Source organism: Drosophila pseudoobscura, chromosome X, assembly GCF_009870125.1.
Source record: "Drosophila pseudoobscura strain MV-25-SWS-2005 chromosome X, UCI_Dpse_MV25, whole genome shotgun sequence".
In the NCBI taxonomy this organism is placed as follows: Eukaryota; Metazoa; Arthropoda; class Insecta; order Diptera; family Drosophilidae; genus Drosophila; species Drosophila pseudoobscura.
This window is the reverse complement of record NC_046683.1, coordinates 11,588,881-11,609,402: the sequence shown is the minus strand read 5'-3', so window position 1 is coordinate 11,609,402 and position 20,522 is coordinate 11,588,881. Positions and strand designations below refer to the sequence as shown.

The 20,522-nt window shown below is 43.8% G+C and overlaps 10 protein-coding genes across 13 annotated transcripts; 5 read left to right on the top strand and 5 right to left on the bottom strand.

The window, feature by feature from the left end:
* Window positions 1-841: 841 nt before the first annotated feature.
* LOC117184822 (cytochrome c oxidase subunit 6B-like) lies at window positions 842-1,407 on the bottom strand. Its single transcript, XM_033383780.1, has one exon. The coding sequence runs from the start codon at window positions 1,390-1,392 to the stop codon at window positions 1,102-1,104; it is 291 nt and encodes a 96-aa protein (XP_033239671.1). The 5' UTR covers window positions 1,393-1,407; the 3' UTR covers window positions 842-1,101.
* A 383-nt stretch (window positions 1,408-1,790) lies between these two features.
* On the bottom strand, window positions 1,791-5,436 carry LOC117184821 (pre-mRNA-splicing factor CWC25-like). 2 transcript variants are annotated; one of them, XM_033383777.1, is made up of 2 exons: window positions 4,934-5,436; window positions 1,791-3,424 (listed from the first exon to the last, which is right to left on the bottom strand). In XM_033383777.1, the coding sequence occupies exon 2, from the start codon at window positions 3,398-3,400 to the stop codon at window positions 2,273-2,275; it is 1,128 nt and encodes a 375-aa protein (XP_033239668.1). In that variant the 5' UTR covers window positions 3,401-3,424; window positions 4,934-5,436; the 3' UTR covers window positions 1,791-2,272. The 2 variants fall into 2 exon arrangements, with proteins under 2 accessions (XP_033239668.1, XP_033239669.1); XM_033383778.1 differs by having other exon boundaries at window positions 1,791-3,411.
* A 1,045-nt stretch (window positions 5,437-6,481) lies between these two features.
* Window positions 6,482-7,693, bottom strand: LOC117184823 (cytochrome b-c1 complex subunit 10-like). The gene is made up of 3 exons (XM_033383781.1): window positions 7,233-7,693; window positions 6,960-7,132; window positions 6,482-6,902 (listed from the first exon to the last, which is right to left on the bottom strand). The coding sequence occupies exons 1-2, from the start codon at window positions 7,310-7,312 to the stop codon at window positions 6,997-6,999; spliced, it is 216 nt and encodes a 71-aa protein (XP_033239672.1). The 5' UTR covers window positions 7,313-7,693; the 3' UTR covers window positions 6,482-6,902; window positions 6,960-6,996.
* Window positions 7,694-8,664: 971 nt separating this feature from the next.
* Window positions 8,665-12,593, bottom strand: COX6B (Cytochrome c oxidase subunit 6B). The gene is made up of 2 exons (XM_002134173.3): window positions 12,455-12,593; window positions 8,665-9,183 (listed from the first exon to the last, which is right to left on the bottom strand). Exon 2 carries the CDS (start codon window positions 9,156-9,158, stop codon window positions 8,925-8,927), a length of 234 nt encoding a protein of 77 aa, XP_002134209.1. The 5' UTR covers window positions 9,159-9,183; window positions 12,455-12,593; the 3' UTR covers window positions 8,665-8,924.
* LOC4814919 (pre-mRNA-splicing factor CWC25) lies at window positions 9,360-12,542 on the bottom strand. Of its 3 annotated transcripts, none has more exons than XM_015186276.2 (3): window positions 12,455-12,542; window positions 11,643-11,903; window positions 9,360-11,247 (listed from the first exon to the last, which is right to left on the bottom strand). In XM_015186276.2, the coding sequence occupies exon 3, from the start codon at window positions 11,221-11,223 to the stop codon at window positions 10,096-10,098; it is 1,128 nt and encodes a 375-aa protein (XP_015041762.1). In that variant the 5' UTR covers window positions 11,224-11,247; window positions 11,643-11,903; window positions 12,455-12,542; the 3' UTR covers window positions 9,360-10,095. The 3 variants fall into 3 exon arrangements, with proteins under 3 accessions (XP_015041762.1, XP_001354901.1, XP_033239667.1); XM_001354865.4 differs by having other exon boundaries at window positions 9,360-11,234; XM_033383776.1 differs by lacking the exon at window positions 12,455-12,542 and adding an exon at window positions 12,172-12,397.
* A 58-nt stretch (window positions 12,594-12,651) lies between the features above and the next one.
* On the top strand, window positions 12,652-13,859 carry Rpp20 (ribonuclease P protein subunit p20). Its single transcript, XM_033383779.1, has 2 exons — window positions 12,652-12,860; window positions 12,930-13,859. Exons 1-2 carry the CDS (start codon window positions 12,687-12,689, stop codon window positions 13,335-13,337), a joined length of 582 nt encoding a protein of 193 aa, XP_033239670.1. The 5' UTR covers window positions 12,652-12,686; the 3' UTR covers window positions 13,338-13,859.
* LOC6901535 (transmembrane protein 203) lies at window positions 12,653-13,860 on the top strand. Its single transcript, XM_015186278.2, has 2 exons — window positions 12,653-12,860; window positions 12,930-13,860. Exon 2 carries the CDS (start codon window positions 13,340-13,342, stop codon window positions 13,775-13,777), a length of 438 nt encoding a protein of 145 aa, XP_015041764.1. The 5' UTR covers window positions 12,653-12,860; window positions 12,930-13,339; the 3' UTR covers window positions 13,778-13,860.
* A 40-nt stretch (window positions 13,861-13,900) lies between these two features.
* On the top strand, window positions 13,901-15,885 carry parvin (beta-parvin). The gene is made up of 4 exons (XM_002134176.3): window positions 13,901-14,128; window positions 14,507-14,596; window positions 14,670-14,941; window positions 15,010-15,885. The coding sequence occupies exons 1-4, from the start codon at window positions 14,008-14,010 to the stop codon at window positions 15,628-15,630; spliced, it is 1,104 nt and encodes a 367-aa protein (XP_002134212.1). The 5' UTR covers window positions 13,901-14,007; the 3' UTR covers window positions 15,631-15,885.
* Window positions 15,886-15,903: 18 nt separating this feature from the next.
* Alr (Evr1_Alr domain-containing protein Alr) lies at window positions 15,904-17,577 on the top strand. Its single transcript, XM_001354867.4, has 4 exons — window positions 15,904-16,049; window positions 16,304-16,719; window positions 16,790-17,025; window positions 17,094-17,577. Exons 2-4 carry the CDS (start codon window positions 16,357-16,359, stop codon window positions 17,254-17,256), a joined length of 762 nt encoding a protein of 253 aa, XP_001354903.4. The 5' UTR covers window positions 15,904-16,049; window positions 16,304-16,356; the 3' UTR covers window positions 17,257-17,577.
* Window positions 17,578-19,423: 1,846 nt separating this feature from the next.
* Window positions 19,424-20,408, top strand: LOC4815041 (uncharacterized). The gene has a single exon (XM_001354868.4). The coding sequence runs from the start codon at window positions 19,598-19,600 to the stop codon at window positions 20,159-20,161; it is 564 nt and encodes a 187-aa protein (XP_001354904.1). The 5' UTR covers window positions 19,424-19,597; the 3' UTR covers window positions 20,162-20,408.
* Window positions 20,409-20,522: the final 114 nt, after the last annotated feature.

The following is a 20,522-nucleotide window of genomic DNA, read 5'->3' as shown; positions in this document are numbered from 1 at the left end:
TGCTATTTTCAGTAAAAAGCCACACTTGGCTTTCAATGGTTTTCCAAAAAAAGGGTCGATCTTATTTTCATATAACCATACTTCATTCTTCATTCATCTCTGAGGCTTTGACTGAAATGCCAACGGGACTGAACACGAAGAGGTTTCTTCTTCTTCATGGGAATTCCTATAAAGAATGCTCTAGAAAGAAGCTGCCGCTTTTACGAAGTGTTTGCTTGTAGTTAGTGGAGTCCCTCGAATCCTCCGAGACCCATTTAGTTTCCATTGAGAGCATTCCAAACAGTCAGACTACTTCTTAATGTTGGCCAAATGAATATTTAACAATTATTTATAATTATAGAAAAAGAAGCGATTCCTTTTGAACCCTTCAGGACAATAGAGCCTTCAGACGGGCTTATGATGTCAAGGGAGACATCGTTCGACCAGTGATTTGTAGGCACAGAGCCCAAGAAGTGCATCACAGGCTTGGAGGTTACCCTAGCAATCCGTAGTAATAGATATTTTAATAAGTAATTCGCTGTTTTAGGTGTCGCAATGGAAACAGATCCGAATCTCCATTATCTACAACGTAGTCTACTATCTGACCACGCTATTCTGAAGATCCTGTCATAGGGGCGCTGGGTCCATGGGTCCTACTTACCATAGTATATCTAGCTAACTCTGCTAGAAACACACAACGTTCTCAAGACGATAGATCATTTAACATCGTTTCGAATGTTTTTTTTATTGGTTAATTACACATTAACAGTGTTAACAATTGCGTGGCCCATGTATGTAGCGCTCTGTGGGTCTGTAGGTGTGCGCTCAACAACAGCGAAAAAGAAAACAATAAACAATCGAATCGGTATTCACAGAATTGAACAATTGTGTATTTGTATTTTGTCAATGCTTTTCACCGCCGGGAAATAAAATCATAAACAGTTTGGTGTGACATTATTGTTGCAATTGCTAGATCCTGGGACGTTGGAGACAACCCTCTGCTCTGGTTGGGTTGTTTGTTCGTGTCGTGTGCACTGTTCTGTGTCTGTTTTGCGTGTAGGGTTGGTGTTCATCCTCTGCTTCTGCTTCTGCTTTCTGGGATTGTGGGAACAGGACCGCGGCTTAGATGCGGCCAGGGAATGTGCCGCTCTCGCGCTGATCGTCCCACTTCTCCACCCAGGCATTGGGGCACATCGTCTTGTAGACCTTCTGGAAATAGTTGCAGGGTGCAAAGTCCTCGCCGCGCTTCTTCTGGCAACGATGGAAGTCGATGTACGACTGGTAGCAGTAACGGGTCACGTTCTGGTTGGGGAAACGTGGATCAAACGGGGCGGTCTCCAGCTTATAGGCCGACATGTTGCTGCTGTCTTGTGACTTGTCGCTATTTTTGTTTTTAGACATGAAAAATTGCATATAGACTTTAGTTGAGAAAAAAAAATAAATAGGGAAACAAAACCACAGAACAGAAAGCAACAAAAAAAACCAAGCAAATTGTAAACCAAGGTAAACGGGGACATAGAGAGGGAAAGATATAGAGAGATAGATAACACATAGCGGTTGATAGTCGGTTGAGATGTGGATCGTTATAATAACATAAAATATAATGACATAATGGATAGTGGATAGTAGATAATGGATAATGAAATAAGGATCAAGTTTCGATACAGAGTCGAGTTTTTGGTGCATGAACGGAGACGGAGAGAAAGAGATAGATTATAAAGAATCATATAGGTTAGTTCCTTATGTTTTTGTCGATGCTGAATGTGCGCTATACTATGCACTAATAATATGCTAATATATGTACGAATATATATGTATATGTTTGCATGTATATAATATAGAAAGAGATACATATACAATACGTATAAGTCCACTATGCTACGGCCTTAGAAGCTATTCTATGATTAATCATTCATTAGTATTCTTATAATGAGGCAGCGGCTACGGCTTCGTCCCTAAACGTGTGAAAAAGTTACATACAATACATATGCACTATAATATATGTAAAAAAAAAAAGCCAAAAATTTCTCGTAATTTACATTCACAAATATCTCTTGTTCAGAAAACTACAATTCTCTGCGGATCGGATCTACCATCATTTGCATAATGTACATATGTAATTTTAATGTGAGCTTGAGGGCGCGTGATGCCCAGATCGGATTGTGTCGAGTGTGTCTGGTGACTGGTGTGTGGCGGGGCATAAAGCAAACCAAACGGGAGGATCGCTCCTGAAGGGAGAGTCTCCATAGGGAGTTTCTTATGCGTTATGCGTTCAAGTTCATTTTTCCATGCCCTACTTGACCAATGGACGCTTGCCATTGTCCGTATCGCAGGCATTGCTCTTATATTTGTTGACCTCGGCTAAATATAGCGACCAGAAGTCCTTCGGATCCACATCCTGCTCATTTTGTGTCTTCAATTTGGCAACCATCCCGGTTTTCAGGACCTTGCCGCCGCGCCGACGTCCCACCATGGGTGGCGGAGGAGCAGATTTTCCGGCTGCCGCAGCAGCAATATAGGGTGCTGTCGCACTGTTTGCAGCTCCCACTGCAATGGCGGGCAGGCAAGGTATGCCTGGATGAGCCTCTGTCGGTGTTTGTAGGTCCGTGCTGCCAGATCCGAGCGCACTATTCTCCAATTGATAGTCCTGGCCGATCTGCAGCTGCTGGCTTTTCTCCTGCTGCATTTTCTTGAACAGCTCCATGAACGAGCCATCATTGGCAAAGACAGGATGCGACGGCGGCTCAGGCTTACGTGGCGGATAAACTTTTCCCTCTCTGGCGAGGGCTTCACGCAGTTTCTCCTCCATTTCACGATGAATGCGCTCCTTGTCGAAAGGCTCCTCCGTGTCAAGGTTGTAATAGGCGCCCACGGCGGACATGGCATTGGATCTGTTTGCTGGCTGGGCCTCATTGTGTGGATTCTGGGCGGCATTCGGATCTGACCCGCCTCCAGATGATTGGCGATAGCGTCGCTGACTGGAACTGGAGCTGGGGCAGCCGCCACCGCCTCCGCCTCCACCGCCGGATACAGGCGAGTCTGAACGACGATAATGGCTGGAGCGTCTGGAGTAATCGCGGTCGCGGTCACGGTCACGTTCACGTTCACGGTCACGGTCACGGTCTCGCTCCCGTGAACGCTCCCTGGAGTCCCTTTCGCGGTGGTAGCGCGTTGGCTGCTGTTGACGCCGCTCATCGTTCCGCTCGTCACGTCGTCGCCGTTGGCCCGAACGCTCTATGGAACGACTGCGGGAGCGAGAGCGGCTGCGACTGTAACGACGGCGTTCTATGGAGCGGCTACGCTCCCGTCTATGAGAGCCGGAGGCGTTGCGGTCGGAATAGCCCCGCTGGCCGCGTCCACCGCGCCGCTGCTGGTCCGGCGGATGATCCTGCTGATAGTAGGGCAAGCGAGCCGCCGACATGTCGGGTTTATCTGCAATTCGAAACTGTGCCGCGTTAAATCAAGCAGTTGCAGTTTTCGCTTTTACGGAATACCTATGCATACACAATATCTGTATTTGTAACTGTTTTCTTTTCTGTATATCTGTAAGTTGTGGTTCAAAATCGAGCTAATCGTTCATTGTGGGTCGGCAAGCAGTTTCTGGTTTCCTCCGACCTGGCTGGAGCTGGAGCTGGAGCTGCCAGCCCCCTGCCAGGTGAGGCAACAAGAATATACTGACTGGTGACCACCTCACAAGATATACCCGCATATGGGGATTCTTATGTAATTTGGATACTTGGATTTAGTAGACTCGAGAGCGAGTCTTCGATTGTTGATTTCTTGTTATTTTTATACCCGATACTCAAAATGAGTATTGGGGTATATTAGATTTGTGGTAAAAGTGGATGTGTGTAACGTCCAGAAGGAATCGTTTCCGACCCTATAAAGTATATATATTCTTAATCAGCATCAATAGCCGAGTCGATTGAGCCCTGTCTGTCTGTCCGTCCGTCCGTCTGTCCGTCTGTCCGTCTGTCCGTCCCCTTCAGCGCCTAATGCTCAAAGACTATAAGAGCTAGAGCAACGATGTTTTGGATCCAGACTTCTGTGATATGTCACTGCTCCAAAAATATTTCAAAACTTTGCCCCGCCCACTTCCGCCCCCACAAAGGGCGAAAATCTGTGGCATCCACAATTTCGACGATACGAGAAAACTAAAAACGCAGAATCGTAGAAGATGACTATATCTTCTAGAGTGCAAAATCTGAACCAGATCGTATAATTATTACAGCCAGAATCACGAAAACAATTTCACTCTTTCTCGCTCTGTCTCACTCTAACACACAGGTTTCATGGTCGGTTTTGCCAATTGCAAAATGTGAGTTCAAGGATCTCAGAACCTATAAAAGCCAGAGCAACCAAATTTGGTATCCACACTCCTGTGATATCGGACCTTGACCGTTTCCTGTCCAAATTTCGCCACACCCCCTTCCGCCCCCGCAAAGGACGAAAATCTGAGGCAACCACAAATCTCAGAGACTATTAAGGCTAGAGTAACCAAATTTGGTACACACACTCCTTTAAGATGTCACTATAAAACGTATATCTCAGAATTTCGCCCCACCCCCATCCGCCCCCACAAAGGACGAAAATCTGTTGCATCCACAATATTGCAGATTTGAGAAAACTAAAAACGCAGAATCATAGATAATGACCATATCTATCAGATTGCTGAATCTGGATCAGATCAGACCATTTTTTTAGCCAAAAGGAACAAATCAATTTGCAGTGGCTACGCAGCGCCCGACGTCACGCTCAGACTGATTTTCTGTCTCTCTCGCACGCACTCTTTGTCGTGTCGTTTAATATTAGCGGCGTCTGCCGGAGGAGAGCCATACTGACTTAGTATCGGGTATAACTCTAGAGTTGCGGTGTCCGCAGCAACTCACAACGTTCCCCCTCGTTCTTTTTCTTTTTGATTGACTTGATTAAAATGAGAAATGGTAAAATTTACTTGTTTGCGTTTGTCCACTTGGAGATGATTGCCGGACCGGATCAGATCAGATCAGATGACGTCTCCGCTGGAGCGATGTCTCTCCGCTTTCGCTCCTGTCAGCTGTACTATTATCCAGACTGTAATATCCGTAGTTCTGAGTCGTTTGATGGTTTGCCTGCCTGCCTGCTTGCTGCTGGCTGGCTGCCTTGCTTGTGTGTATTTGTGCTTGTTTTACTCTGAACTCATGGATTGTGATACTCTGAAATCGTATCGGATATTCGGCCTGCATGGAAAAATGACTTGAACGCATGAATACAAAACGTTACTTGAACCAAAACGTTGTGCAAGGAGATTTGTCTTTCTTTTCTACATTTGTGGTTAGGAATATACTTAGGCTTTCGGGGGGCACATCGACTTGCGATTGGGTGGTATTTTCGAATCGATTAGATTCGATTCGATTCTTTTCTTTTCTTTTTTTCATTCGGTCGCCACTCTTAAGACTTATGTAACTCAATGTAAAACATAGATGGCTCGCTTCATCCATTCAGCACTCCATAATGTTCAGGGCTATTCTGGTTTTCGATTTCACTTTGAAATCGCCAATCCGAATCCGAATCTGAATCCGATTCCGATTCCGAGTACTAGACATAAGTTTACCTTAAGATGGACACTTTTGTAGAGAATAATTTCATTCGATTTCTATTCTTCATGATCTTAAAATCTCTCAAACTATCTAGTAAATCTGACGAAGTGAAATCAAAGCTTGGAATGGCATCCTGTACTCCCAAACACTTTATAATATTCAAAAAGAATACGAATTACAATAAATACATCATGCAGGCCAAACTGAATGGATATGCTTCTTATTTGCTTGAAAATTTACAAAATATAATCTGTGTAAAATCCCCGAGAGGCTTATTTATAAACTACGAATGTTGAAATAATCCTGAGCATAAATACTGGAACATTTTCAGCCCGTCTTGCATGGGCGCAAGGAACAGGTGGTCTGTCTGTCGCCGGACAGATCATTTTGGATAATCAGTAGACTTTCCCAAAAGCGACCCAAGAGCGGGAACAAGGCGTCAAACAAGACGGACGGAAAGACAGACATGGCTATAACGACTCGACTAACAAATCCACAAATCACACTGTCACGAGTGTTTCCAATTTCAAAACTTTGCCCTGCCCTTTAACGCCTAACAAAGGGCAAAGATCTATGCAAGATTTTGCTTACCATATATTGAAATAATATCGATAGCCAAGAGTTTCGAACACAGGAGGCTGTATATTCGATCAAATATATATGAAGTTGCGTCTTAGTTGTTGTCTTAGTCGTCTGAGTGACCCCATTTAGAGGCAGTCCCTGAAACCCTGAATGCTATAAACGCAATGGTATCAGATCGATCATTTGCTCCTCGGAATAAAATCAAACGAAATCGCAATGGCATCATTTCCAATGTTTTTTTTATTGGCTGATTATACATTAACTGTATAATGTAGATGTATTAACATAATTAAACATTTAAGGTATTGAGTAGAATTGAACATTTGTGAACATTTGTGAACTTGTGTGTGTGTGTGTCGATTTTGGTGTGTGAAATTTCGGGATGTTATGGCGTTGGAGATACATAGCAAAAAATGTGCTCTTCGGTTTTGTGTTTTTTTAAGGTAAAAGTAAACATTTAGGTATTGAGTAGAATTGAACATTTGTGAACTTGTGTGTGTGTGTGTGTGTGTGTCGATTTTGGTGTGTGAAATTTTAATTGCAATTGCTAGATCCCCTGCTCGGGACGTTATGCCGTTGGAGATGGCAAAAAATTTTTTGCCATTCGGTTGTGTTTTTTAAAGGTTAAAATAAACATTTGAATAGGTATTGAGTAGAATTGAACATTTGTGAGCTTGTGTGTGTGTGTGTGTGTGTGTGTGTGTGTGTGTGATTGGATTTGATTTGTTTCCAGTCACGAACGAAGACGGTCGTCCATGACAGCTGAAATGCAATAATTTATGCAAATATTTCTTTATGAATACATCGTTTTGCACTCACTTTTTTTTGTGTATAAGTAAATGTGGAATATTCCTTTTTACTTTGAATCCTTTCCCTCGGGTTTGGGGAATTTCGTGTTGTAGAGTGGAATATAACCGGCAATTGCCTTCCAATCGGTGTAGTAAACCAAAGCCAACAGGCTAGCCAGTCCGAAATATCCGGCCGAAGGAATACTATGGGAAAATATTCGAAAATTTTGCAAAATTATAGATTATATATTATAGGCTACATATACAATCCTTTGTATTTCTTTGAGTTATACTTTTCACTTACAAGGCGGTGGCAATAGCCATGTGGCTTTTTGAGGGCCTATGGCGGCAGTAGAAACTAACCATCTTATTTTTGAGGCTCATTTTTTGTTTTTTGAATGTTTTCTTGAAAATAAATTGCTAATGGCGGGCGTGGCGGAACGTTCAATGAAAACAGTTGATGTTTAATTTAAAAACCGCTCAAATAACATTCGAATTGTGTATTGTAATCACAATGAAATGAAAACAGTTGATGTTTAATTTAAAAACCGCTCAAATAACATTCGAATTGTGTATTGTGTAACCGCTGCAACAAATGTGACACTTAAAATAAACGAAACACAATTTAGGTAGTTATTTAACTCAACTAAACAATTATTGAATTAGTTAAATAATTGTAGATAAATTTGTATTAAATTGGATTCCAAACTTTTTTTAGTTTCCGCGCACTAAACATTTTTTATTTTTTTTTATATTTTTTTTTTCACTTTAATTTTGTTTCACTTTTCCGAACAAAAGTTAATGTTTTCTCCACTACTGGCAGTGGTGTACTGAATATTTTCGGTGTAAAATCCAGGGTCTACAAAACAGCCAAAAGTCAAGCGATCTCAAGGCCTGCTATTTTCAGTAAAAAGCCACACTTGGCTTTCAATGGTTTTCCAAAAAAAGGGTCGATCTTATTTTCATATAACCATACTTCATTCTTCATTCATCTCTGAGGCTTTGACTGAAATGCCAACGGGACTGAACACGAAGAGGTTTCTTCTTCTTCATGGGAATTCCTATAAAGAATGCTCTAGAAAGAAGCTGCCGCTTTTACGAAGTGTTTGCTTGTAGTTAGTGGAGTCCCTCGAATCCTCCGAGACCCATTTAGTTTCCATTGAGAGCATTCCAAACAGCCAGACTACTTCTTAATGTTGGCCAAATGAATATTTAACAATTATTTATAATTATAGAAAAAGAAGCGATTCCTTTTGAACCCTTCAGGACAATAGAGCCTTCAGACGGGCTTATGATGTCAAGGGAGACATCGTTCGACCAGTGATTTGTAAGCACAGAGCCCAAGAAGTGCATCACAGGCTTGGAGGTTACCCTAGCAATCCGTAGTAATAGATATTTTAATAAGTAATTCGCTGTTTTAGGTGTCGCAATGGAAACAGATCCGAATCTCCATTATCTACAACGTAGTCTACTATCTGACCACGCTATTCTGAAGATCCTGTCATAGGGGCGCTGGGTCCATGGGTCCTACTTACCATAGTATATCTAGCTAACTCTGCTAGAAACACACAACGTTCTCAAGACGATAGATCATTTAACATCGTTTCGAATGTTTTTTTTATTGGTTAATTACACATTAACAGTGTTAACAATTGCGTGGCCCATGTATGTAGCGCTCTGTGGGTCTGTAGGTGTGCGCTCAACAACAGCGAAAAAGAAAACAATAAACAATCGAATCGGTATTCACAGAATTGAACAATTGTGTATTTGTATTTTGTCAATGCTTTTCACCGCCGGGAAATAAAATCATAAACAGTTTGGTGTGACATTATTGTTGCAATTGCTAGATCCTGGGACGTTGGAGACAACCCTCTGCTCTGGTTGGGTTGTTTGTTCGTGTCGTGTGCACTGTTCTGTGTCTGTTTTGCGTGTAGGGTTGGTGTTCATCCTCTGCTTCTGCTTCTGCTTTCTGGGATTGTGGGAACAGGACCGCGGCTTAGATGCGGCCAGGGAATGTGCCGCTCTCGCGCTGATCGTCCCACTTCTCCACCCAGGCATTGGGGCACATCGTCTTGTAGACCTTCTGGAAATAGTTGCAGGGTGCAAAGTCCTCGCCGCGCTTCTTCTGGCAACGATGGAAGTCGATGTACGACTGGTAGCAGTAACGGGTCACGTTCTGGTTGGGGAAACGTGGATCAAACGGGGCGGTCTCCAGCTTATAGGCCGACATGTTGCTGCTGTCTTGTGACTTGTCGCTATTTTTGTTTTTAGACATGAAAAATTGCATATAGACTTTAGTTGAGAAAAAAAAATAAAAAGGGAAACAAAACCACAGAACAGAAAGCAACAAAAAAAACCAAGCAAATTGTAAACCAAGGGAAACGGGGACATAGAGAGGGAAAGATATAGAGAGATAGATAACACATAGCGGTTGATAGTCGGTTGAGATGTGGATCGTTATAATAACATAAAATATAATGACATAATGGATAGTGGATAGTAGATAATGGATAATGAAATAAGGATCAAGTTTCGATACAGAGTCGAGTTTTTGGTGCATGAACGGAGACGGAGAGAAAGAGATAGATTATAAAGAATCATATAGGTTAGTTCCTTATGTTTTTGTCGATGCTGAATGTGCGCTATACTATGCACTAATAATATGCTAATATATGTACGAATATATATGTATATGTTTGCATGTATATAATATAGAAAGAGATACATATACAATACGTATAAGTCCACTATGCTACGGCCTTAGAAGCTATTCTATGATTAATCATTCATTAGTATTCTTATAATGAGGCAGCGGCTACGGCTTCGTCCCTAAACGTGTGAAAAAGTTACATACAATACATATGCACTATAATATATGTAAAAAAAAAAAGCCAAAAATTTCTCGTAATTTACATTCACAAAAATCTCTTGTTCAGAAAACTACAATTCTCTGCGGATCGGATCTACCATCATTTGCATAATGTACATATGTAATTTTAATGTGAGCTTGAGGGCGCGTGATGCCCAAATCGGATTGTGTCGAGTGTGTCTGGTGACTGGTGTGTGGCGGGGCATAAAGCAAACCAAACGGGAGGATCGCTCCTGAAGGGAGAGTCTCCATAGGGAGTTTCTTATGCGTTATGCGTTCAAGTTCATTTTTCCATGCCCTACTTGACCAATGGACGCTTGCCATTGTCCGTATCGCAGGCATTGCTCTTATATTTGTTGACCTCGGCTAAATATAGCGACCAGAAGTCCTTCGGATCCACATCCTGCTCATTTTGTGTCTTCAATTTGGCAACCATCCCGGTTTTCAGGACCTTGCCGCCGCGCCGACGTCCCACCATGGGTGGCGGAGGAGCAGATTTTCCGGCTGCCGCAGCAGCAATATAGGGTGCTGTCGCACTGTTTGCAGCTCCCACTGCAATGGCGGGCAGGCAAGGTATGCCTGGATGAGCCTCTGTCGGTGTTTGTAGGTCCGTGCTGCCAGATCCGAGCGCACTATTCTCCAATTGATAGTCCTGGCCGATCTGCAGCTGCTGGCTTTTCTCCTGCTGCATTTTCTTGAACAGCTCCATGAACGAGCCATCATTGGCAAAGACAGGATGCGACGGCGGCTCAGGCTTACGTGGCGGATAAACTTTTCCCTCTCTGGCGAGGGCTTCACGCAGTTTCTCCTCCATTTCACGATGAATGCGCTCCTTGTCGAAAGGCTCCTCCGTGTCAAGGTTGTAATAGGCGCCCACGGCGGACATGGCATTGGATCTGTTTGCTGGCTGGGCCTCATTGTGTGGATTCTGGGCGGCATTCGGATCTGACCCGCCTCCAGATGATTGGCGATAGCGTCGCTGACTGGAACTGGAGCTGGGGCAGCCGCCACCGCCTCCGCCTCCACCGCCGGATACAGGCGAGTCTGAACGACGATAATGGCTGGAGCGTCTGGAGTAATCGCGGTCGCGGTCACGGTCACGTTCACGTTCACGGTCACGGTCACGGTCTCGCTCCCGTGAACGCTCCCTGGAGTCCCTTTCGCGGTGGTAGCGCGTTGGCTGCTGTTGACGCCGCTCATCGTTCCGCTCGTCACGTCGTCGCCGTTGGCCCGAACGCTCTATGGAACGACTGCGGGAGCGAGAGCGGCTGCGACTGTAACGACGGCGTTCTATGGAGCGGCTACGCTCCCGTCTATGAGAGCCGGAGGCGTTGCGGTCGGAATAGCCCCGCTGGCCGCGTCCACCGCGCCGCTGCTGGTCCGGCGGATGATCCTGCTGATAGTAGGGCAAGCGAGCCGCCGACATGTCGGGTTTATCTGCAATTCGAAACTGTGCCGCGTTAAATCAAGCAGTTGCAGTTTTCGCTTTTACGGAATACCTATGCATACACAATATCTGTATTTGTAACTGTTTTCTTTTCTGTATATCTGTAAGTTGTGGTTCAAAATCGAGCTAATCGTTCATTGTGGGTCGGCAAGCAGTTTCTGGTTTCCTCCGACCTGGCTGGAGCTGGAGCTGGAGCTGCCAGCCCCCCGCCAGGTGAGGCAACAAGAATATACTGACTGGTGACCACCTCACAAGATATACCCGCATATGGGGATTCTTATGCAATTTGGATACTTGGATTTAGTAGACTCGAGAGCGAGTCTTCGATTGTTGATTTCTTGTTATTTTTCTTTTTCTTTTTGATTGACTTGATTAAAATGAGAAATGGTAAAATTTACTTGTTTGCGTTTGTCCACTTGGAGATGATTGCCGGACCGGACCAGATCAGATCAGATGACGTCTCCGCTGGAGCGATGTCTCTCCTTTTTCGCTCCTGTCAGCTGTACTATTATCCAGACTGTAATATCCGTAGTTCGGAGTCGTTTGATGGTTTGCCTGCCTGCTTGCTGCTGGCTGGCTGCCTTGCTTGTGTGTATTTGTGCTTGTTTTACTCTGAACTCATGGATTGTGATACTCTGAAATCGTATCGGATATTCGGCCTGCATGGAAAAATGACTTGAACGCATGAATACAAAACGTTACTTGAACCAAAACGTTGTGCAAGGAGATTTGTCTTTCTTTTCTACATTTGTGGTTAGGAATATACTTAGGCTTTCGGGGGGCACATCGACTTGCGATTGGGTGGTATTTTCGAATCGATTAGATTCGATTCGATTCTTTTCTTTTCTTTTTTTCATTCGGTCGCCACTCTTAAGACTTATGTAACTCAATGTAAAACATAGATGGCTCGCTTACTTAGTAACTTACTTATGCAGATGATGTAGAATTTTGTACCTCAAACTACTTTTTGTATATACAAATAAACGAGTTATGTAATTTGCACTTTTTTCCTGCTGCCAAAGCCTCAACAGCGGGGAGATGTTAATGCGTAAGTTCGTGTGTGTGTATGTGTGCTTCAGTATGAGTTCGGTTCGCCACAAGATTGCTCGTGGGTATTTTGGGTTGCTTTCAATGCGATTGGATCAATACCGAGGCTTACAATTTGCTTGCAGACGCAATTAGTATTGCGTTTCTGGGTCGAAAAACATACCTTTGTTGTTCCGAATGTTGGACGAAAAATTTTCAACTGGCGACGAACCCCTGACGATAGAATAGAGATGCAAAACGACGGCAGTAGAAAAATCGACAACTGTCAAAGTGACAACTAGGGCCGGGTTGCCAGATCCTGGAAAAAGTGTGTCTACTCGACTGTCTGGAGTCTACGTACCCAAGTAAAAACACACCACACAGTAAGTGTAATGGGATATAGTTAATCTACTCTGATGATGGAAAGTAATGCGCCTGAGCTAGGGGCCAAGCCAAGAACCAACAATAGAAACAGCCACTCAAGGCGAAACCAGAGCGACAGTGCCAATCACAGAGTGGTTCGCAAGTTACCGCCTCGTGCTGACAACGACCGCTGCAACATCTACATTACCAGCAAAACAGACTTCAAGGTGTGTATTGGATTGCGTTTAACAAATAATAGGTAGTCAGTAGTAGTTATTAAATTCACACGGTTGCAGGCACAGCAGAGGCGATGCGAGGAACTGCTCAATTCGGGCGTTAAGGAGATATTCTTGCATTGCATGGGATACTCGATCACTCGCGGCCTTAACTTAGCCCTGCGTCTTATCAAGAACTCGGAGGGTGCCTTGGGCTACACCATCAACACCTCCACCATACAGTTGGTGGACGAACTGCATCCGCTCTGTGATGAGGACGATATAACCTTTCGGCAGCGAAACAACTCTGCTCTGCACATCAAGATCTTCAGCAACAACCTATTTAATATTGATGTGCCCCGGCTTCCGGCTCAGCCTGCTCTACCAAAGGTCAGCCAACGCGAGCCGCCAAAGCCCCACCAGCAGCAGCAACAGCAGCAACCACAGAAGGCTAAGGCCAAGAAGCAGACGACCAGGTCGCAAAAGTAAGGATGTTCAAACTATCGGAGCTAGTACGCTGGCTAGGCCTGACTGAGTTCGAGATCCTGGTCAACCTGTGCGGCCTGCTGGTGTTTACCATAACGTTAGCCTTTAAGATATCCGGCACCTTGAATGAGGTATTCCCAGAGCTGATGAAAGACTGGTTCACCGTCTTCAGTCCTTTGTTCTTTATCGACATCTGCAATGCGTACTTCTGCGTCATTGTGGGCATCCGCATGTATCTGGACTCTGACAACAAGCGAAAGGCGCTGCATCGCTTCATGTGGAGCACTTACTTCCTAGTGCTGATTGCCATCTTCAAGTATCTGTTGTGTCTCAAGCTGTCGGGCAGGAATACGGCGCTGGAATACAGCGAAGTCTTCTCGCCAATATTCGTCTTGCTGCAGTTGGTGGCCGTCCGGGCCTGTCAGCTGCCCAATTCTATATAAAATACATTTCGACCCATAGACTTAGAGTAGGTTCTAAGTAACCACTGTAAAAATATAAAATTCAAAAAAATTTATGCACTTTATGCAATTTGTGCACTATCGTCAGTGTTTGGCAGCGACATCGGAAATGTCTGAAAAGGTGGCAACCCAGAGAGAAATTATTGGAAACAATAACATAAAAGTGCCTTGCCTAGAAGTCGTTTGTTTTTTGTTTTGTTTAGTTTGTCGCCATGTCTACGCTCAGTCGTCCAAAATCCCCGCACACGCCCACAGCAATCAAAAAGGGCGAAAAGGAAGACAGCTTCTGGGACAAATTTAGTACATTGGGACGCAAACGCGGCACCCGCGAAGGTGAGAGAATATTTTGCTAAAAACACCTTAAAATTTATTTCATATAGCATCTAAGACTGTGTAGACCCCATCAAATGTTCTGTTACGCATCAAATTAACAAAGTGCAGTCAAAAAGTACCCGGAAAACGCCCTCCATAACATCTAGGGAGCGTTTATAGGACCAGATGTGCCTGTGACTGTGCCTGTGCTGGGTCCCAGCGATTGAGAACATTGCGTCATTTGTGACGCATACAAACAAATTGTGATCTCTATGTGCTTGTGTGTGTGTGTCTGAGATTGGGGGCACATACTGCTTCATCAAAGGGTGGTCATTGTGTCATCATCATTCATTGCCTGCCTTACTAATAGTTCCCCCAATTCCCTTCTCGCCCACGTAGTGAAGAAAATCCAAGAGGAGGGCAAATACGCGATCGACTCGCCGGGATCGCCCAACCAATATGACATACCACCCGAGGACTATGCTCTGCGTAAGTAAATCTGCTAAATAGAGGGTCTATACGAGTCCGTCCTAATTGTTCTCTTGGATCCTTGCCCCTGCAGGCGAGCACGAGCAGCGCGCTGTCATAGATCCCCAGTCGATCAACGATCCAGAGGTGGTGAAACTGCAGAGAATTCTGGTGGACTGGATCAACGATGAGCTCGCCGAGCAGCGCATAATAGTCCAGCAGCTGGAAGAGGACATGTACGATGGCCAGGTGCTGCACAAACTCTGGGAAAAGCTGACGGGCAAGAAGCTGGACGTACCCGAAGTCACACAGTCAGAGCAGGGCCAGCACGAGAAGCTCAACATAGTCCTGAAGGCCGTTAACCATGTGTGTAGCTTTCCATTCTGCATCCTGCAGCAGTTTAAAGAGGTCATTAATTGCTCTCCCTTCCACAGACACTCGGCTTTCATCAGAAAATACCCAAGTGGTCAGTGGCCAGCGTGCACTCGAAAAACATTGTGGCCATTCTACATTTGTTGGTCGCCCTAGTGCGTCACTTCCGAGCGCCAGTACGCCTGCCGGAGAACGTGTTTGTTACCGTGGTGATTGCTGAGAAGAATGCGGGCGTGCTGAATGCTCAGAAATTCCAGGAGCAAATCACATCCGAGTACGATGATCTGGGCATGCGGTGTGAGAAGGATGCCTTCGACACCCTGATCGACTGTGCCCCGGACAAGCTGGCCGTGGTGAAGAAGTCCCTGATTACGTTCGTCAACAAGCACCTGGCGAAGCTTAACTTTGAGATAACCGACTTGAACACGGACTTTCGTGATGGCGTCTATCTCTGCCTGCTGATGGGCCTGCTTGGTGGATTTTTTGTGCCGCTGCACGAGTTTCATTTGACGCCCCAGGATCCAGACCAAATGGTCAACAATGTAGCTTTCGCCTTTGACCTGATGCAGGACGTGGGCCTGCCCAAGCCGAAGGCCCGGCCAGAGGACATTGTCAACATGGACTTAAAGTCCACATTGCGCGTCCTCTACAGTCTGTTCACCATGTTCAGGGACTACGCCTAAGCCTAAGTCATTTACCCCACACCACCACTTTTACTCTACATTTACATACATTTTATTATAATTTTTTTTAAATGTTTACACGAGTAATTATTTATGTGTATTGCCTAACCATTGTCAGCTGCTCAGCTGCTTCTCCCCTCCCCGGCCAGTTGTTGTTAACTTGTCTTTACAATGCCGTAGTTGTTACTAAATGAATTTTTACATTGTATCGTATTAATAATAATAAACTGAAAGTGTGCCTTTTGATTAATAACACACACAAGTTTTTTCAATTTATGTCACACGGGTCTGGTAGACACATTTCTAAAATTATATTATTGTCTATGTTGGAAATTTGCAGTTATCGAAATATCACAGGTTTCGCCCGATTCTGGTACTGCCTGTGGACCGCAACTCATCAGCGCAGCTCGACTCTGCAAGTGAGTACTGTTTTTGGGCATTATGTTGTAGCTGTGCGCTTCGCGCCTTGCCCACTTCAAATGATCCAATTTGCGCGCCCAGTGTCTATCGATTTGCAGCTGTTGCAATCCATCACAGCTGTAGTTTGGGGCTACCCTACCAGAATCAAAACTTCGTTAACAACAAAAATGATAAGATACTAGAACACATACAAAGCAATCCCACCGCACGCTTTGTCATTGCTGAAAATCGCATAAATAAATTATTTTTGCAGCATTAACAAAACTGTTTCGACAAAATGTGCCATTTTGAAAGAAGGTGGCAACCATGCGACTGAATTTTATGACTTTCACAATAGTTCAGCGAAGTTTCAAGATTTCAGGCCTGCTGACGACTTCATCATTATTTATTCAACGTGAGCGCCACTACTTACAAGCCGAATATACCAAGCAAGATCTATTTGAAGCCCGGCGGTACGTGCGACAATTACAGCGAAGCATCTTGCGTATTCTACGAGATCCCCATTCAATAATGTCCGAGACGGACCCTTCTTCATTCCGACGTCAGCAGCCCGAGCATGGTTTTGCCTCGCACAGACAGGGGAAGCCGGACTCTAATTGTCGCACCTGCAACGACTTTAAGTCATGGTCCAAGCAGCAACGCATCATATCAAATGTGCAGAACTCGAAGGTAACTAACGTTGGGCTCTGCCCAAATCATTTGCCCTTGGCACCCAGGTTAACCGGCGAGTATCTTTTAGGAAAAGCACATGGCAGCAGCAGAGAAGTTGACAGTAAACGCGGCCGAGCTTCCACGTGAGGATTGTCCGCTGGACAAAGTAAGCCTCGGCATCTCTACCTGGGGCCTGCTTCACACGATGGCGGCATTTTACTCTGATAATCCGACTGACAACGAGAAGCGTGACATGAAATCCTTCTTTGAAGTCCTCTCACGACTCTATCCGTGCGAGTTTTGTGCCAAGGATTTCCGCACTGAGTAAGTCCGCTTCAAACGTGTTGCCTCACGTGTTGCCTCCCACTCTAAGTCGTGCGTTTCTCTTTCAGCCTTACTGTGAACCCCATCAATGTAAACTCCCAAAAGGAACTGTCTTCATGGCTGTGCATGTTCCACAATAGGGTGAACGACAAGCTCGGGAAGCCACTCTTTGATTGCAGCAAGGTAAACGAGCGATGGCGGGATGGCTGGCTAGATGGTTCTTGTGATTAGATGGATCCAATCCATCATAGACTAACCCTAACCGCCATGACGGATTACCGTTGGGAAGCTGTTCCACCAACTCATCGTCATCGTCATCACCATCGCGAGCATCAGCCTCATGCCCCACGTATCCATGTTGAGAAGACTTGACTCGCATATTTCTCAACATGCACACGGCTCCTCCAACATCTAGTCAGTGTTCAGGCAGTACTCCATTGGCGTCTCAAATTCCCGATGAAGCGTTTGCTTATATTTCCTTCTCCCCAAGCAAAGGCTTATGCACTTATTGGTAAATGAGTAGATGTTAAATTATATGTATCAAACCAATCATTTATTGTGTTGTATGTGTGCTTTTGCTGGTTTTAAACCAATATGAAATTTGGAAAGTTCATTCAACATCGTTTAGATTGAGGGAAATTTCATAACTCTTTATCGGTACCGTGACTGAGCAGTCTGATAAGAATGGAATGAGGCTGCCCTAATACGGGAAAGGCATGTACAAGCTAAGGTCATGCGGCTCTGCGGGTATCATAATACGTTTACCATCCTCTCCCTTCGGCTATCTTTGCTAGCAAGGGCTTTCGGAAATCTAAGGAGGTTCGGTTCGTAGATCAATTCTCTTGAAAAATGTTAGAAAATAAGTTTCTGGGACATCTAGATATGCATTTTGGTTGGGCAAGCAACTGCCAACTGCAACCGAGCTCATAAGCTAATAGTTGATGATAAAAAATCATATTCGTCTATAATATTGTTATTTTCGAAATCAAACGCCGATAAGTTCCGTTTATCGCGCCAAAATAACGAGAACGATACACTGCGCATCGGGAAGTATAATCAACGGTCGGTATATCGGATCTAACGACGTGAAACAACAGAAAAATTGTGTTGCGTTTCTCCAAATTCAAAAAAATATTGTTACCTTGATGATATATTCCACAAAATATACATATTTAGCCTATCCAAAAAACTACAACTATCTATTAATCCAACAAAAACCGAGGGGGAACGTTGTGAGTTGCTGCTGCGACCGCAACTCTACATTTATACCCGATACATAGTAAGTATGGCTACATTATATGACAAAGAGTGCGTGCGAGAGAGACAGAAAATAATTATTATAATTAATATTCTTGATTTATATTGTATAATTTTTATTCTTGATTTTTATTCAATAATTATTATTATAATTATTATTTTTGATTTTTATATTATGGGTACAAATATCTATATATATACATACTGATATATACTAAATCTCGGCCACGGCGCAGTTTGTCAAAACCGGATTTTTTGATTTTCTTGCCACCACGTCTAGCTCACACACCTTGAAATTTTTATACTTTTCTTAGTATTGTCTAGTATTTTCCAGTATATTTTAAGACGCGGTATGTAAGCACTCTCTTGTTCCATGCACCAATGTTGAAACCGTGTTTTTGTCAAAACAAAAAACATGAAAGTAATTAAAAGTAATTAGTCTTGATCAAAATTGATTCATCAATCATATAAAACTATTTAGCCAAAACTGAAAGATCTATATAGCTGGGAATATTCGACGGAAGATCAAAATTGAGGAATATGATAAAATTTCGGCACTTTGCATACCGTGGGAAATGGATATTATAGAGCTGAGAGCTGTTTGTCATTTAATGCACCAATATAGGCAAAAACTATTCAGTCTCTGTTTTAAAGGTATTTCAACGATATTTTGAAAGTTTTTGTCTTCTTACAGAAACCAAGAATGGGTACCACTGTCTTTTGTTGACCTTTTTTGCAGTCAAAATACAATAAATGAGAGTACTAAAAACTAGCCAATCTTGTAGAAAATTTAGTCATTAATGGTCTGAAATTATATGGGCAAAGCTAAAGGTTTTAGTTAGGCAGCATTATTCAACGGAATAAAGAAATTGAGCAATTGGAACGATTTTTCTCTTACGTTTCATTTCTTGACCATTTTCGCAAAAAACCTCTTTTCACGGAAAATGCAATAAAAGCAAGTGTTTAAAAAAACTATTCAATTAGAAAATAGATTAATTAATCGGATAAAATTATGTGGGCAAGGCTAAATGTTCTATATAGTTAGTAATATTCCACGGAATATCAAAAACGAGTAATATGTATAGCAGAACTTGGGTTCGTCAGTATATTTCTGAGGGTCGGACCGTATACTTTTTCGATAACTCCGCGGTCACACTGGCGCAGTTGGTAAAAAAAAAAAAACAAACTTTTAGATTAATAAAACTTTGATTTAAGCGGTCAGCACGTGCGTTAGAGTCGCCCGTAATAACGAATAACGTCTAGTCACTAAATATAAACCATCACTTCATCGTTATTATGCACAGACAGATGTAAAATGAACGCATTGCGCAACATCTTCACATCGCGTACATTGAACTACTTGCGCCAAAATGGACAGAACGCGATCCTCAATGCCACAAATCAGCCGGCGGTTGTGGACCCCAGCCTGCCTCTTGCCGATGCGGACAAAGCGCTGAAAGATGCCCGCCCATCGCCTCTGTCCATACCGCGCTCCATACTCGACGCCTGTCAGTTTACGGCCAAGCCGTTCGACATTGGCCGTTCTTCGGCGGTTAGCCAGCAAAGTGGCTCACTATCACCCACCACGCTGAAACGGTTCCGCCGCATGCAGCGTCGCATGGAGCTGGTCTACCGCTGCAAGCTGTGCAACACACGCAACACGAAGACCATTAGCGAGGAGGCCTACTATAGTGGCGTTGTTATTCTACAGTGCGACGGCTGTGCGGTGGATCACCTGATTAAGGACAACCTGGGACTGTTCGCCAACATCGAGGGCACTAACAGCACAAGCACCGGCAAGAATATCGATCAGCTACTCTCCGAGCGCCATGCTCGCGTGCGCATCATCAAGGTGAATGAGCGCGGCGAGCTTATTTAGGAATCTAGTCAGCGACCGATCAAATCATCCCCGCTCCGCTGATCCTGTCCCTTCAGTTTTGTCTGCGTTTAAACCTGCGCCCAAACTAAACTGAAACAAAATTTATTCTGTTATAAACTTGTTTGTTTTATATATCGATTATATGAGAGATAGCCACCAGCTAAATATATGTACAAAAAAAACTTGCACTCGAATTGTTGATGATTAATGCAAGATTAAAAAAAGAGCAGCCCGTATCGAAATCAAATTTAAATCTGTTTTTCCACTATTCCTAATCTAATCTGTTTATGTATATGTTATGTGTATAATTATGGATACGTCCGTCCGTTCGCTGATTAATGTGTTTACCCGAAATTTTTGA

Bases quoted from the DNA above. Each gene is read 5' to 3' on its own strand.
- parvin (XM_002134176.3), top strand. From the start codon at position 14,008: ATGTCTACGCTCAGTCGTCCAAAATCCCCGCACACGCCCACAGCAATC. The intron at 14,129-14,506 runs GTGAGAGAATAT...TCGCCCACGTAG, and splicing joins CAAACGCGGCACCCGCGAAG to TGAAGAAAATCCAAGAGGAG. The intron at 14,597-14,669 runs GTAAGTAAATCT...TTGCCCCTGCAG, and splicing joins ACCCGAGGACTATGCTCTGC to GCGAGCACGAGCAGCGCGCT.
- LOC4814919 (XM_015186276.2), bottom strand. From the start codon at position 11,223: ATGTCGGCGGCTCGCTTGCCCTACTATCAGCAGGATCATCCGCCGGAC.
- LOC4815041 (XM_001354868.4), top strand. From the start codon at position 19,598: ATGAACGCATTGCGCAACATCTTCACATCGCGTACATTGAACTACTTG.
- LOC117184821 (XM_033383777.1), bottom strand. From the start codon at position 3,400: ATGTCGGCGGCTCGCTTGCCCTACTATCAGCAGGATCATCCGCCGGAC.
- LOC117184823 (XM_033383781.1), bottom strand. From the start codon at position 7,312: ATGAGCCTCAAAAATAAGATGGTTAGTTTCTACTGCCGCCATAGGCCC. The intron at 7,133-7,232 runs GTAAGTGAAAAG...ATTTTCCCATAG, and splicing joins ATGGCTATTGCCACCGCCTT to TATTCCTTCGGCCGGATATT.
- LOC6901535 (XM_015186278.2), top strand. From the start codon at position 13,340: ATGTTCAAACTATCGGAGCTAGTACGCTGGCTAGGCCTGACTGAGTTC.
- COX6B (XM_002134173.3), bottom strand. From the start codon at position 9,158: ATGTCGGCCTATAAGCTGGAGACCGCCCCGTTTGATCCACGTTTCCCC.
- Alr (XM_001354867.4), top strand. From the start codon at position 16,357: ATGCGACTGAATTTTATGACTTTCACAATAGTTCAGCGAAGTTTCAAG. The intron at 16,720-16,789 runs GTAACTAACGTT...AGTATCTTTTAG, and splicing joins CAAATGTGCAGAACTCGAAG to GAAAAGCACATGGCAGCAGC. The intron at 17,026-17,093 runs GTAAGTCCGCTT...TTTCTCTTTCAG, and splicing joins GCCAAGGATTTCCGCACTGA to CCTTACTGTGAACCCCATCA.
- Rpp20 (XM_033383779.1), top strand. From the start codon at position 12,687: ATGATGGAAAGTAATGCGCCTGAGCTAGGGGCCAAGCCAAGAACCAAC. The intron at 12,861-12,929 runs GTGTGTATTGGA...ACACGGTTGCAG, and splicing joins CCAGCAAAACAGACTTCAAG to GCACAGCAGAGGCGATGCGA.
- LOC117184822 (XM_033383780.1), bottom strand. From the start codon at position 1,392: ATGCAATTTTTCATGTCTAAAAACAAAAATAGCGACAAGTCACAAGAC.